A 13,813-nucleotide genomic window follows, 5' to 3' on the forward strand; every position below is an offset into this window, starting at 1 on the left:
ATTAACACAAAGCTCACTGCCTCGTGGTATTGGCATTAACGTGCACAATCCTGCCATGTTCTATTTATAGATTTTTGAGCCAAGGCCCGACAGCAGATGAGCTGAATTTGTACAATTGCTTTGAATGAACACTCACAGGACACTGACTGGCACACCTCACTGTTTAACCACAGTCCACATGAACAAGCAAAGATTTAACATTTACCATCTTTTCTTCTCGTATTTTTCCTGCAGGAAATCTTTGACTTTCTGAGGATCTCTGAAATCCGGATAAACTGATGATCTTTCATCGTACAATCCCAGCCAAATCTGTTTACACACCTGAATTTAAAAAAATGCAGAAAAACAGCATCGTTAGAAATGTACCAGTTTTAAGGATTTACATTTATATTTGTTTTTTAGCAATTTTAGGCAGATGTATGGCGAGGATGCTAATGTAGCTTCGTACTGTCAGTGTGCTTCACATCTAACAGTGCAGATTATGCATACATTCATTCATGGTGCTTTTAAAAAAAAATGTAACTCTGTGACTTATTGGCCATATAAACTGCACCTCACAAACATCAGAATATATAATTATAAGATGGATAGAGGAGAGAGAGAGAGACAGACAGATTTTGTACACAACTAGGTAGATCCCAAAAGCAAGCAACAACACTCCAGAAAAATAAGGGAGGAGTAGCCCTCCATCCAGCTCAGGATGGGGTACCAAATGGGCATTAGAGCTTTACACTGATTGAAAAATCTACAAGGGTTCTGCTGTGTACTCTCGGATATAGTGCAATTGATTTTTTTTTTTAATTGAAGGTAGAGTGCATGAACAACATACGCATTAGATTTAATGTTCTAATGACACGTAATTGAAGAACATCTGAATGAGTCAACAAATTTAACTGGTTATATATACTGCAGTCGGGTAAAGCTACGCAGATGTTTTGATAGTTAGGTAAAAAAAAAATTTTTTAATCTATTTTCGTCAAGAAAAAAAGTACATACATACACTTATGAAGGTATTGTAGAATTAGGCATGTAGTTCTTAAGTAATACATTCGGGTCGTCTGTACTTCGTGCATGTAATTGGAGTAGTGCTCTATGTGAGGGGGAAGATCAGGACAATTTGGAGGGTGTTCCTGGGATTTTGCTGGGTTGGATCAAGGGTTTTACAAATATGGCAATGGGCCTTGTAAGGTTGGGGCACTGGCCTTGGTGACACACGAGGAGGGGGCTGTTATTTTGTGGCTTTTGTCTGCCTTTCTTGGGCAATTGTCCAGCTGCATCTGGAAGGTGCTTGGTTCATACGGGCATCCAGGAATAAGTTCCACATTGTTTTTTATTTCCGGCGTTCCATGCAGGGTCCATATATCCCTCTTTCTGACTGGCAAAAGCTGAGGAGGGAGCTATATTCCACCACAGTGGGGAGGCAGAGGGAAATACATCATCTTTCTAGTTAGCTGTGCCATCTGTACTAATCTGTGTGGTTTTTCCAATTTCCTCAACAAGTACGTACACTTTATGAATTCAGTGTGTGGTTAGAGGAATACTATGGGGCAGTCTATACTGTCTGTTTTCCAGGGGATATTTGCTCCGCAGTGAGTAGACCCAGCTTGTTCTGCAGGGATTGAAAAGCCCGTCATAGTCTCTACGGCACTTTGGATTGCAGTCCAGAACTAACCAGGGGAAATGGACCAGAACGTGTGCAGCAATGTATCATTTTAGTCACAGAACTTTCAACATTCGCACCCCCCCCCCCCCCAACTCCCGGAAGGGTGGAATTTGTGGATCAGATGTTGGTTGTGGGAAGTTCAATGCATTACCTTGAACTGACCCTCCAGCATTCTGTTGCAGATGGTAGTCGCGAGAGCCTCTTTTCACACTTCTTTCAATTCCTCCTCAGTTAACTGGTGACCTAGTTTAAACTTCCCAAGGCTTTCTATGTCATCTTTTGATCTAGAGGCATACACATTAGAGATGCGTTTGCAAGAACTTACTGGGGAGTGAACGCATAGTTCCAATGGGATTGGTTCACAGTAGAAGTTTTTTGAGCATGCCTGAAAGTTGAGAAATTGTTAGAGATGCAGACCTCTTTCTAGGTTTAGTGGCGGTGTTATTCTGGGTCCCCGTCAGCCTTCTTAATGTAAAGGGAGTGATGTAGCCAAAAGTTGAGCTCCGTTGATCTTCCGCCGCATTAATTACAAACTGTATGCAACTCATCAATTAAATATACAGAATTACATCTCCAACCCTTTAGTTTGTAGGCTCAACTTATTATAGACAGAAGCAGACACATAAAACAACGTCAGTTCTGATGAAGGGTGCACGCCTGAAATGTTAAAGAACAAACAAACTTGCATTTATATAGCATCTTTCATGTCCTCCGGATGTCCCAAGAGCTTCACAGCCAATGAAGTACTTTTGAAGTGTAGCAATTATCATCATGTAGACAAATGCAAGAGCCAATTTGCACTCAGCAAGAGGATTGAGATAAATGGACAATTAATCCGGTTTTTTTCGGTGGTGTTAGTTGAGGGATATACGGTGACCTGGACATGTAGAACTCCCCACTTTTCTTTCAATAGTGCTATGAATCTTACATCCAGCTGAACAGATTGAACGCTTCATACAAAATGCAGCACCTGAGTGCTGCACTGGTAGCAGCCTCAAGCTGATGCTCAAGTTCTAGCGTGGGGCTTGAACTCACAACCTTTTGACTCAGAGGCAAGAGCACTATCACAGAGCCAAGCTTGGAGATGTTTATTTCCAGCATTATCTGTTTTTATCAATCACACTCAAAAGACAACGACCATGAATTTTTCAGATGATGAGTTGAGAGAGAAAAATCAGAGACAAATTCAAATGGAAGAATCTTTTTTTCAGGAAAGTAGATTGATAATGAGACATGTTGACAGATTAACAATGTTATTTTACTTTTTTATCCCCCTCCAGAAATGATTAAACATTTTTTCCACTAGCAATAGGGCTGGATTCTAGCATGAAAACGGTCACCTTTTGCCATTAAACAATGTTCAGTGAGTCTGGTTACATAAAAGCTATAATGGTTTTAAATAATGCATTTACAAGTCTTTTACAGGAAACTGGTTTCTCCGGAGGTTAACTGTCCGGAATGCTCGAGCCACCAGCAAAAATCAGGAGCCGTTTCGTTAGGGTTTTTTTTCTTTTCGTTGCTTTTTTTTCCACCAGTCAGGCTCTGCAAGGTCTCGCTGAAGCTGTTGCTAAGCTACAGAGACGCTTGCAAGGTACGGCCGACTGTTTAGAAGCTGTTGCAACAGGGTTTGTTGCCAGATACGGAGCTCAAAATCTCCGTATGTTTCAACATTAGCGCTGGTTTGTCCGGCAGTTTTGATGGGACGGCAACAGCTCGGTCCCGTCGGTGCCGGATATCACAAAGTTTCCTGTATTCTGCTTGATGTGTAGCTTCTCTTCCAAGAACTCCTCATACTGTAAACCATTATAAAACATTTGGCATAGAACAGAATTTTGACAGTTCTGAAAGCAGGTGCAGTTGTGAGAGGTAGAAGGATACAGATTCAGCATCCAATTGAGAAAATGGTCCAACGACAACGGGGTGTGGTGGATAAGTTCCATAAGGTTTCAGTCATTTAAGTAGAGGGAGGCTTAAGTAAAGTTCTTTTAATGTAAATTATTGGCTGATGTGGAAAAAACTTGTGTTGAACCAGAAGAAAACAAAATAATGCAGTGAATGCAGATTTGAGTCGATGATTCAAAAAAGAAGTGGATATATTTCTAAAGTGAGCAAACAGTTAAAATGGACTTTGGGGATCTCAGCTCCCTCCTGGCTGATATATGCTCCTCAAAAAGGAGATATTGATTGTGAAGAAAGAAGAGACAGTATCAGATAAAAAGGATATTCAGAAAATTGTAGCTATACATTCATGATTCAAGTTATTTATAACTTTGCTGACAGAAAACAGTTTTCATGCTCAGAGCAGATCCATTTTTAATCTGTGATCTTCAATTCTTGCCAAGTTTGATCTGCAGAGACCTGAATCATTTGTTGTCACATACTAACATTTTCTGTAGTTTCTACAGCATTCATTCTGGAGGTTTTTTTTTTTTTTTTACACAAAACCTCTGCCTCATTCTCCTCACTACTCTTCATTATCGGCCCAGAAATTCGGGTCGGGGGCTTCCCGTGGGTGCAAGCCCCCGACCTGCACTTACCTTGCGCGCCGGCAGTTGAGCTCTGGGCCTGCGTAGAATTCCGCTCCGGGGCCTGGCCCAGCTGCCGGCGCGCTGTGCTTGCGTGTCCCAGGGGCGTAGTTAGTGCGATGCGTCCCCTGGGATCACGTGAGCCATGGGCAGCCAATCGGAGGAGGGAAAAGCCCATTGATAAGATTGACAGGTAGACCTGTCAAAACTTATAAATACTACGGGCCCAAAATAGCAGTAAACCTTCAAATAAATCACACTTTTTAAATAAACTATAAATTACATTAAATAACTATTTTAAACAATTTAAATTTTTGAAAAAAATAATTTTATATTATAACGGGGCTAAAAATAAACTTACCTTGCTTTAAAGTATTTAAAAATAATAAACCTGTGGAAAAAAGTTTTAATTTTAATTAATTGACCACTTACCTTGCAAAAAGCAGGCCTTACGCCTGCTTTTTAAATGTGTAAATCCTGCAGGCTTACCCTCCCGGGAAAACCTGTAAAAAAAAAACGAAGTTCAAAGCGCACGCGCAGCCTCCCCTGCGTTCAGAGGATCGGAAGTGCCGGTTTTCCGCGCATGCAGGAAACTGGCAATTCCATTCGGCCTACAGGCGAGTACCCCGTGCGCACTCACCCGGGGAGAGACAAATTTCTGGGCCAATATTTCACTACCTAAACAAAACCTATTTCAAGCACTTCCCTAAAATGGAGAATGTAACTTTAACAAGATCATCAATTAAACAGGATTCAAAAAAGTAGTATGAATGAATACTATATGACTAGGAACTAATAATGTAAAAATGACTTTGGATTCTGCTACCAAGGCATGGATACAGAAAACAATGGCAGTAGAGCAGAGGATACTGTGTGCTCCGATGTGGGTTTGTGCAAAAGTGTAGAATACAGTACTCAATAAGATCTATAGTGTGGCTCACTTACAGGATATTCAAAGGCAAATGGTACTAGATGTAATACACAAGGCACTCTCGGGCTGAAGCTGAGTGGTACAAGGTCACAAGCTATGAAGTGCTCCACAAGGGAGTGATACAAAATGATGAAATACTGTACAGTGTACTCCAGGAATTAGCAGTAAAAGGCTGTGGAACATGATGTATGCCACAATTTAACAAACTGCACCTCCCTCACCCCCCACCAAAGGCCAGGCATCTAAGTTCTATTTGCGTTTACATTATTTATTTGCTGCTTTGCCCTTTTTGAATTTTGTGGGTGGGCTGTTCCTAGTACTAAAGCAAAACACTGCAGATGCTGGAAGTCTGAAATAAAAGCAGAAAATGCTCAGCAGATCAGGCAGCATCGGTGGAGAAAGCGATAACGTTTCAGGTCCGTGACCTTTCATCAGAACTGGAAAAAGTTAGAGATGTAACAAGTTTTAAGCAAGTGCTGGGGCAGGGAAAGGGGGAGGGAGGTAAGAACAAAAGGGAAGGTCTATAATAGGCAGGAGTGATTAAATGACAAAAGGGCTGATGGTGCAAGGCAAAAGGAGATGGTAATGGGACAAGTACAGAAACAACATTTTTATTTCAGATTTCCAGCATCTGCAATATTTTACTTTTGTAAAAAGATCGATCTAGATGTAGGTCTTTTGTTTCTTAACTTGTCCCATTACCATCTCCTTTTGCCTTGCATCATCATCCCTTTTGTCTCTTAATCTCTCCTGCCTTCCATCCTGTCACAGACCTTCCCTTGTGTTCTTTCCTCCCCCTCCCCCCTTGCCCTGCCCTTGCTTAAAACCTGTTACATCTCTAACGTTTTCCAATTCTAATGAAAGGTCACAGACCTGAAATGTTAACTCTGTTTCTCTCTCCACAGTTGCTGTCTGACCTGCTGTTCCAAGTGCTGTTGCCTCACTGCTGGACAAATCCTAAATCAGAACTCCAAGTATCAGCAACTTGAGATGCACACAAGTTGATGGGAACGTGAATTTAAACTTGAGATGTGGGTCCAAGACTCCACAGTACAGGCCACAAAGAAAAGTTTTGACGCCCTGGCACTCTGTGGTAATGTCACAGGCAAAAGGTTAAGATCAAATCTGTCGGGGGGCGGGGGCTGAAAGGGAGGGAGTAGAAGACATTTAGGTAGACGGAGAACAATTGCTGTATAGGAACATTATTAAAATAGTTATTTGAAGCTTCACTGAGTTTTGAGCTGTTCGACTAGCTAGCTGTAACCACGGCACTAGTATTTTGCTTGGAGACACAGCTTTGTGTTTTCTACCTGAAATATATAACCATGATGATCTGAAATTTACCAATTTACTACTAACAATCAGTCTCAAAACATGTAAATAGCATCTTTTAAGCCCTATATCTGAATCAAAATTTGCAGGCAAGGGATAAGGTCAGAGCTGTAACACTGCACCCAGCAATCTCTCTGGTTTATTTTTCAAAGTTGGCAACTCTTAAAATGTCACTCGTAGCAATGTACAGCAATCCCAACGATTCAAAGAAAGCAAGGGCTCGGATGTCAGCTACAAAAGAACCAGGAAATTCAAACTCCCATTCTTCCGGTGGGAGTTAGTGTGAATTTCCATTAAGGAAACAAGTGAAATTTTAGAATTCGTATTTGACCCCCCTCCGATTTTCAGCCATTCCTAATACACATTGAACATGCCAAGGTTTTAAAGATATTGGCTCCCAAACAGCAGTGAGTGTATCATCTCAATGGAGGGCCAAACTAAGATCCTAGCATTCATATATGAGGGAGGAGAAAGGAAAAAACATTACTATGAACAATATTACCAAAGGAAGAGAAAGAACATTTTAAAGTAACGCACATCTGGGTCCCTTTCTGTTTTGCAATAGCTTTCATTTCTGCCCTAGTTTTGACGATATATCTTTGCAGAGCACAATCCTACTCCTAAATCAAGCATCAGCAAGTCTCACTTTGGTGCAAGAAAACTCCAGTGGTTGCAACCCCCAAGTGAAATTTCATAGACTTCAACTGGAAGTTGAAAATTCCTATTGGGAGCCTGCTTTCAGCTGATCAGTACCAATTCTGGATTTGGCTTCCAACTCCAATGTGGACAGTGCGATTTAGGAAGCCCAGAACGGTAAGCGGAGTATTTAAACAATATTCTTTTCCCCGAAAGGCTAGAGGAGAGCTGGTTCAATGAGTTTACTTAGCAAATAGGCGAGTCATACATTCCAGGAGGGTTCCAAGTTCAATCAGTAGTATGGGCACATTTGGCCCTCTGGGCATAGAATTGCCAGAGTTCTCACTCCTGATCACTACTTGGCTTGACGAATGTGTGAGGGAGCATCAGATGAGGAGAGGATTGTGCTCAGCTGTGATGCGCCCCTAAACGTGAATCGTTTGACTACACTCACTGCCAAGGCTCACGTGACTAGTTGGCACTTTGGCGAGGGGCAGTATGTGAGCTGGAAGCTTTTTGAAAATGGTCAACCTAGAGCGAGCCTAGATTTTTGCTAGATCTGCCAGCATTGTCAGGGTTAATATTCCAAGATCTGGGGTAGTCAGCACAAATGGACTGAGCTCAGACACCATCCTTTACCAATAAACCTGAAGAGCTCAAAGCAATCTTCAGGCAAGAGCCTAGACATTTCTGCAGGTTACCAAAATAAGATTCTTGTTTCCATACAGTTTCATCCCAAGAGAATCAAAACTGAAGTCAGAGGTGAAAGACATCGAAATCATGCCCATAAATCAACATTATCTTGTGTCACCTCATTAAACAAAATAAATAAATTCAAACAAGTTCTCAATCACACTTACCTCATTACCATGTTTTTGTAGAAACTCAATTTCTTGCTGTGTGAAGGTGGTCATGGAGATTGACTTGACTCTGTGTGGGGGATTCAGCCCTCGTCTAGAGATTTAAAAACAAAATTGATATTTTCAGCCATTACAAGTCGTGCACTTTATGCTTCCAGAGACTTTTAAATAACGTGAGTTAATGGATATACTACACCATCCATCTGCAGGCATCTTATTAGGTTTTACAAGGGCCGGGGGCGGGTGGTGGAAACAGTGTGTCAAAAGATTCTCCTTTTCGCTCAAGGTGACAATTTCAAATCTGCTCCATACAGAAGGAAAAACTCTCCCCTCTGACGCAGTGCCTTTTTGCCAAAACGCAGGCGTATTTAATATTTATTGCGACTCCAAAGAAACACCCCGTTTGCTGTATATCCTGCCCCGTCACATTCTGTCAGTGAAAGTGACAATGAAGCGGTCGGATTAACGTAAAAACCCAACTGGTTCAAAAGTGTCCTTGAAGGGACGAAACCTACCATCCTTATCTGGTCTGGCCTAAATGTGACTCCAATCTCACCCAAATGTGGCTGACTCTTAACTGCTCGTTGAAGTGGCCTAGCAAGCTAACTAAATTGATTCCTTCAGCGTCAATATTATCATGGTTTTGTTATTGCATTCCACTGAGGCACATCACACACAGTGTAAGGCACAGACTGTAGGCTCCACTAGAACGCTCGCCTCATCCTCAGACTCCACTGATGCCTGTACAAAAAAAATAATCAAAAAGGCTAATGGAATGTTAGCTTTTATAAGTTGAAGGCTAGAATACAAATTTGGGTGGGTGGAGGAGAGGGGCGGTGGAGTTTGCTACAGCTACACAAAGCACTAGCTAGACCACATCTGGAGTATTATGTACAGTTCTGGTCACCGCACCTTAGAAAGGATATAGTGGCCTTGGAAGGAGTGCAGCACAGAATCCAGGGTTCCAAGGGTTAGATTGAGGAGAGATTACATAAACTAGGCTTATATTTCCTGGAATATAGAAGGGTTGATTTGATTCAAGTTTTTTAGGATTTTGAAAGGAATTGTTTGGGTAGACGGAGAGAAACTTTTTCCGCTAGTGGGAGAGTCTAGGACAACAGGACATAACATTAAAATCAGAGCCAGGCCATTCAGGAGAGAAGTTAGGAAACACTTCTTCATGCAAAGGGTGGTGGAAGTGTGGAACTCTCTCCCATGAAAAGCAGTGGATGCGAGCTCAATTAATAATTTTAAATCTGAGACTGATAGATTTTTGCTTGCCAAGGGTATAAAGGGATTATGGAGTCCAGGCAGATGGATAGAGTTAGGATACAGATCAGCCATGGCACTGAATGGCCTACTCTTGTTCCTATGTCATAAACAGTATAGTCAGCTTGCCCACAGGGACACAACGTACATGGGGCACATTGCAAGGCTGGCCTGTCCGCTCCCTTCACTAAGACATTTTGTAGAGTGTAGAGCTAGCCTGTCCTCAGACTCTACCAGGACACAATGTTCACAGCATAGAGTCGGCCTGTCCTGACTCCACTGGGGCACATCGCCCACAATGTACAGCTGACCTGTCCTCACTCGGTGCTTATTCCCAGCAAGTGTTACACTGTCATTCTACAAAGCTCATCAATATGGTGCCAAGAACAAGAGCTTCTGGGTACTTAACATTGTTGGAAATGGATTTATATCATCAACAGAATTTGTTCTCATCTGAATGGTTGTCGCTTTTTTTGGAGAGTTAATTATAAGCCTATTTTGTAAGTCTTTATATACATTGAGGCCATTTTATTTTTTTACTGCTGCCCCACATTTGACAATTGAATATAAACTATTTCTAGACAGTTCCAGACAACTCATAAAACTAGAAGTCCTGTTTTAGTCAGTTCACTTTTATTCTAGTGTTCCTCCAAAGAGGAATGCTTTTTGGTTTCTGAAGGGACTGGCTTAAACAATAAAAGTCAACCATACACAATGATCCCAGACACCTTCCCTAGATATTACACCAGGCAAATTATCCACCAGTGCACTCACATTAAAGCAGTCAGCATACAGAAAGAGTTTTTTTTTTAATTACATTTTCTTGGTCAGATTCGTAACAAACAGGGTGGATAAAGGGGAACCAGTGGATGTGGTGTATTTGGACTTCCAAAAGGCATTTGACAAGGTGCCACACAAAAGATTACTGCACAAGATAAAAAATCACAGGATTGGGGGTAATATACTGGCATGGGTGGAAGATTGGCTATCTAACAGAAAACAGAGTGGGGATAAATGGTTCATTCTCGGGTTGGCAATCAGTAACTAGTGGTGTTCCGCAGGGGTCAGTGCTGGGACCCCAACTCTTTACAATCTATATTAACGATTTGGAGGAGGGGACCAAGTGCAACGTATCCAAGTTTGCCGACGATACAAAGATGGGAGGGAAAGCAGTGAGTGAGGAGGACATAAAAAACCTGCAAAAGGACATAGACAGGCTAAGTGAGTGGGCAGAAATTTTGCAGATGGAATATAATGTTGGAAAGTGTGAGGTTATGCACTTTGGCAGAAAAAAATCAAAGAGCAAGTTATTATCTGAATGGAAAGAAACTGCAAAGTGCTACAGTACAAAGGGATCTGGGGGTCCTGGTGCATGAAACACAGAAGGTTAGTATGCAGGTACAGCAGGTGATCAGGAAGGCCAATGGAATCTTGGCTTTTATTGCAAGGGGGATGGAGTATAAAAGCAGGGAAGTCTTGCTTCAGTTATACAGAGTACTGGTGAGGCCACACCTGGAATACTGCGTACAATTTTGGTTTCCATATTTAAGGAAAGATATACTTGCTCTCGAGGCAGTTCAGAGAAGGTTCACTCGGTTGATTCCAGAGATGAGGGGGTTGACTTATGAGGAAGGGTTGAGTAGGTTGGGCCTCTACTCATTGGAATTTAGAAGAATGAGAGGCGATCTTATCGAAACATAAAAGATTTTGAGGGGGCTTGATCGAGTGGATGCAGGGAGGATGTTTCCACTGATGGGTGAGACTAGAACTAGGGGGCATAATCTTAGAATAAGGGGCTGCTGTTTCAAAACTGAGATGAGGAGAAACTTCTTCACTCAGAGGGTAGTAAATCTATGGAATTTGCTACCTCAGAGAGCTGTGGAAGCTGCGACATTAATAAATTTAAAACGGAGATAGACAGTTTCCTAGCTGATAAGGGAATTAGGGGTTACGGGGAGAGGGCAGGGAAGTGGACGTGAGTCTAGGTTCGGATCAGCCATGATCCTATTGAATGGCGGAGCAGGCCCGAGGGGCCGTATGGCCTATTCCTGCTCCTACTTCTTATGTTCTTATTTGAAACTGCTTCACTATAAATGAAGACATTGCTATTGGGGGAAGAGTGCAGCCACTGAAATTGCAACGCAAAATAAGACAGGTCTGGTCTCTAACTCTGGCCATAGACTTCCCACAGAAATCATAATTTTCACAAGTCTACAGCCTCCCATAATTACTCAGATTGCTTTATACAAATCTTCTTCCTGTAAAGACCCAATGCCTCGCTCTCATTTTTCTCTCTCTGTATTGTACCTTTAACAGAATCCATTTTCTGGACCAGAAGTTTTTAAATGTATTTTTTCCTCGGCTGAGCATTCTCCTAATCTGTGGTCAAGGTGACCCTTGGTCACATTCACCCCATGATCTGTGTCTCTGCTCCCATCCCTTCTCTATCCTCTTAAACTCCAATCCAGCAGATTATCATTTCCACTATCTACAACATGATCTCAACAACATGCACACCTTCCCTTTCTCCCTCTGTTCTCTGGCAGGAACTTTGCCTCTGCAACAGCTTCATTCACTCTTCCATCAGCCACACTTTTGGCAACCCCAACTGATACACTTTCTAACGTAACTACAGCAGATGCAACCCAATACTGTCTGTGTCTGTATTCATGACTACTACTACCTACAGCAGAGACTGCACTTCAAAAGTAATTCATTGGCTGTGAAACACATTGTGACAACCTGTGAAAGGCACTAAATAAATGCAAATTCTTTCCCAGTTTATTCTTATTCCCTTTCTTTCGGTCAACGATAAAGGGGCTCTCCTACCAGTTCCTAAGGAGCCCACATGAAACATTAATCCGTTTTTCTTTTGCATATGCTGACTGTGCTGTGCATTTCCTGTTAACGGTCGGAAAATCATAGGCTGCCCACATTCACATTACTTTTATGTTCTGCCGGTGGTCAAGTGTCCCCACTGGCAGTGCAGACTGAGCATTTCCAGTTCTCGAGGCGATGTTTCCCCCCTCCTTATCTGCACTGGTCGCTCGCCCTTTCTCTCCTTTAGTCACTGCTGTATTTGTGCCTCTCTTCTTCGTGTCAAGGGTTTCTTGCTCTAGTTCTGACAGTGTCTCTCTCTCAACATCTTTGGGGTCTCTCGTGAAATTTCTCTCTGCGCTTGACTTGATCTCTCTCCCTTTGTCTGTAGGATGCCTTCTCTCGCTCCCTATTCTCCGCGAGGTGGTTTACCCCTCGTCTCTGCGGAATGACTTACCTTTGTGTACCTCCTCTCTTGCCCACCATGAGCTCCTCGCCACATTGTCCTGCGAGTCTCTCTCTTTTACACTGCTTCCTCAGCATCTGCAGAATAGCTTTTCTCTCTCCCTCCCACCCGCCCCCAGGTCTTTGTAGGATGGTTTTTTTCCCTCTGTCTTTGGGACTATCTCTCCTTTCTGCCATGCTCTGTCTCGTCCCCCCGTCTTATGGGCCGGCCTTTGTGAGTCTCCACCGATTCTCTCTGGGACGGTCTCGCTCCCGCTGCTCTCTGCGATGCTCCCCCTCGCCCTGCTGGGGACCGAGACCTGGCCGCCCCGGGCACGCATACTCACAGGATGCCGCTGCAGGACGTGCAGACGAAGGAGCCGATGGTCATGTTCACGTAGGTCGGGCCTCTCTGGTCGCAGTCGAAGCATTTCCTGTTGTGCAGGAGCGTGGTCATGTCCCGCAGCAGCTTCAGGTGCTTCTCCTCCTGCTTGCGCTTGGCCGCCATGGAAACGGTGAATCGAGCAGCCAGCCAGAGAGGGGTTACCGCAGCACAGCGAAGAGCGGGGAGGGACTAGAGGCGGGCACACTCCCAACCGGAAAACCACACACCACTTCCGGCACACTCAGACTGGGGGGAGGGGTTAAAGGCGGACCCGCAAGTCATGGAGACCCATTCAGGAGCTGTGTGTGGGTCAGGGAGAACTGCACCTACTCCATGGCCATGACCCTCCTGCCATGGTACACTGAGGGGCTGGAACATGGGCACAGTGGTTATCTCTCCTGCCTTCCAGCCTGTCACAGCCTTTATTGCAAGGGGGATGGAGTATAAAAGTAGGGAAGTCTTGCTACAATTGTACAGGGGCATTGGTGAGACCACACCTGGAGTACTGCGTACAGTTTTGGTCTCCTTATTTAAGGAAGGATATACTTGCATTGGAGGCAGTTCAGAGAAGGTTTACTAGGTTCCCTCTATTCTTTCCTCCCCTCCTTAAAAATCTCTCCTCCCTAACCTTTTCCAGTTCTTACAATGGTACATTGCACAATTCAGTGCAATACAGCATAAATACATTACATAGCAATCTAGGGTGCTTCATCTAGTTACATTGCAAATTTGGTATTTTTACATTTAAACAGTTTCTGATACAGCTCGAGATTTTTTTTTACACTTTTTAAAATTTGTTCATGGGATGTTGGCATTACTGGCAAGACCAACATTTATTGCCCCTCCCTCATTGCCCTTGAGAAGTTGGTGGTGAAACTCGACCCGAAACGTTGACTCTGTTTCTCTCTCCACAGATGCTGCCTGACCTGCTGAGTGTTTCCAGCATTTTCT

The 13,813-nt window shown here is 43.2% G+C and overlaps 1 protein-coding gene across 9 annotated transcripts in view; it reads right to left on the reverse strand.

The window, feature by feature from the left end:
* agfg1a (ArfGAP with FG repeats 1a) overlaps positions 1–13,813 on the reverse strand; it is a 100,560-nt gene that overhangs the window by 72,552 nt on the left and 14,195 nt on the right. For 2 of the 9 annotated variants that reach the window (XM_085989945.1, XM_085989941.1), the window contains exons 1-3: positions 12,825–13,082; positions 7,948–8,041; positions 206–321 (exon numbers count right to left, since the gene is read on the reverse strand). In XM_085989945.1, coding sequence (XP_085846071.1) covers positions 206–321; positions 7,948–8,041; positions 12,825–12,985 — 371 coding nt within the window. In that variant the 5' untranslated portion in view covers positions 12,986–13,082. Of the gene's footprint in view, positions 1–205; positions 322–7,947; positions 8,042–12,824; positions 13,084–13,813 lie in introns of those variants that run through there. The other 7 variants (XM_085989944.1, XM_085989943.1, XM_085989942.1 and 4 more) reach the window with 6 other exon arrangements.

This window comes from Somniosus microcephalus, chromosome 6 (assembly GCF_052327205.1).
Source record: "Somniosus microcephalus isolate GS21.2 chromosome 6, FLI_Smic_1.0, whole genome shotgun sequence".
Classification (NCBI taxonomy): Eukaryota; Metazoa; Chordata; class Chondrichthyes; order Squaliformes; family Somniosidae; genus Somniosus; species Somniosus microcephalus.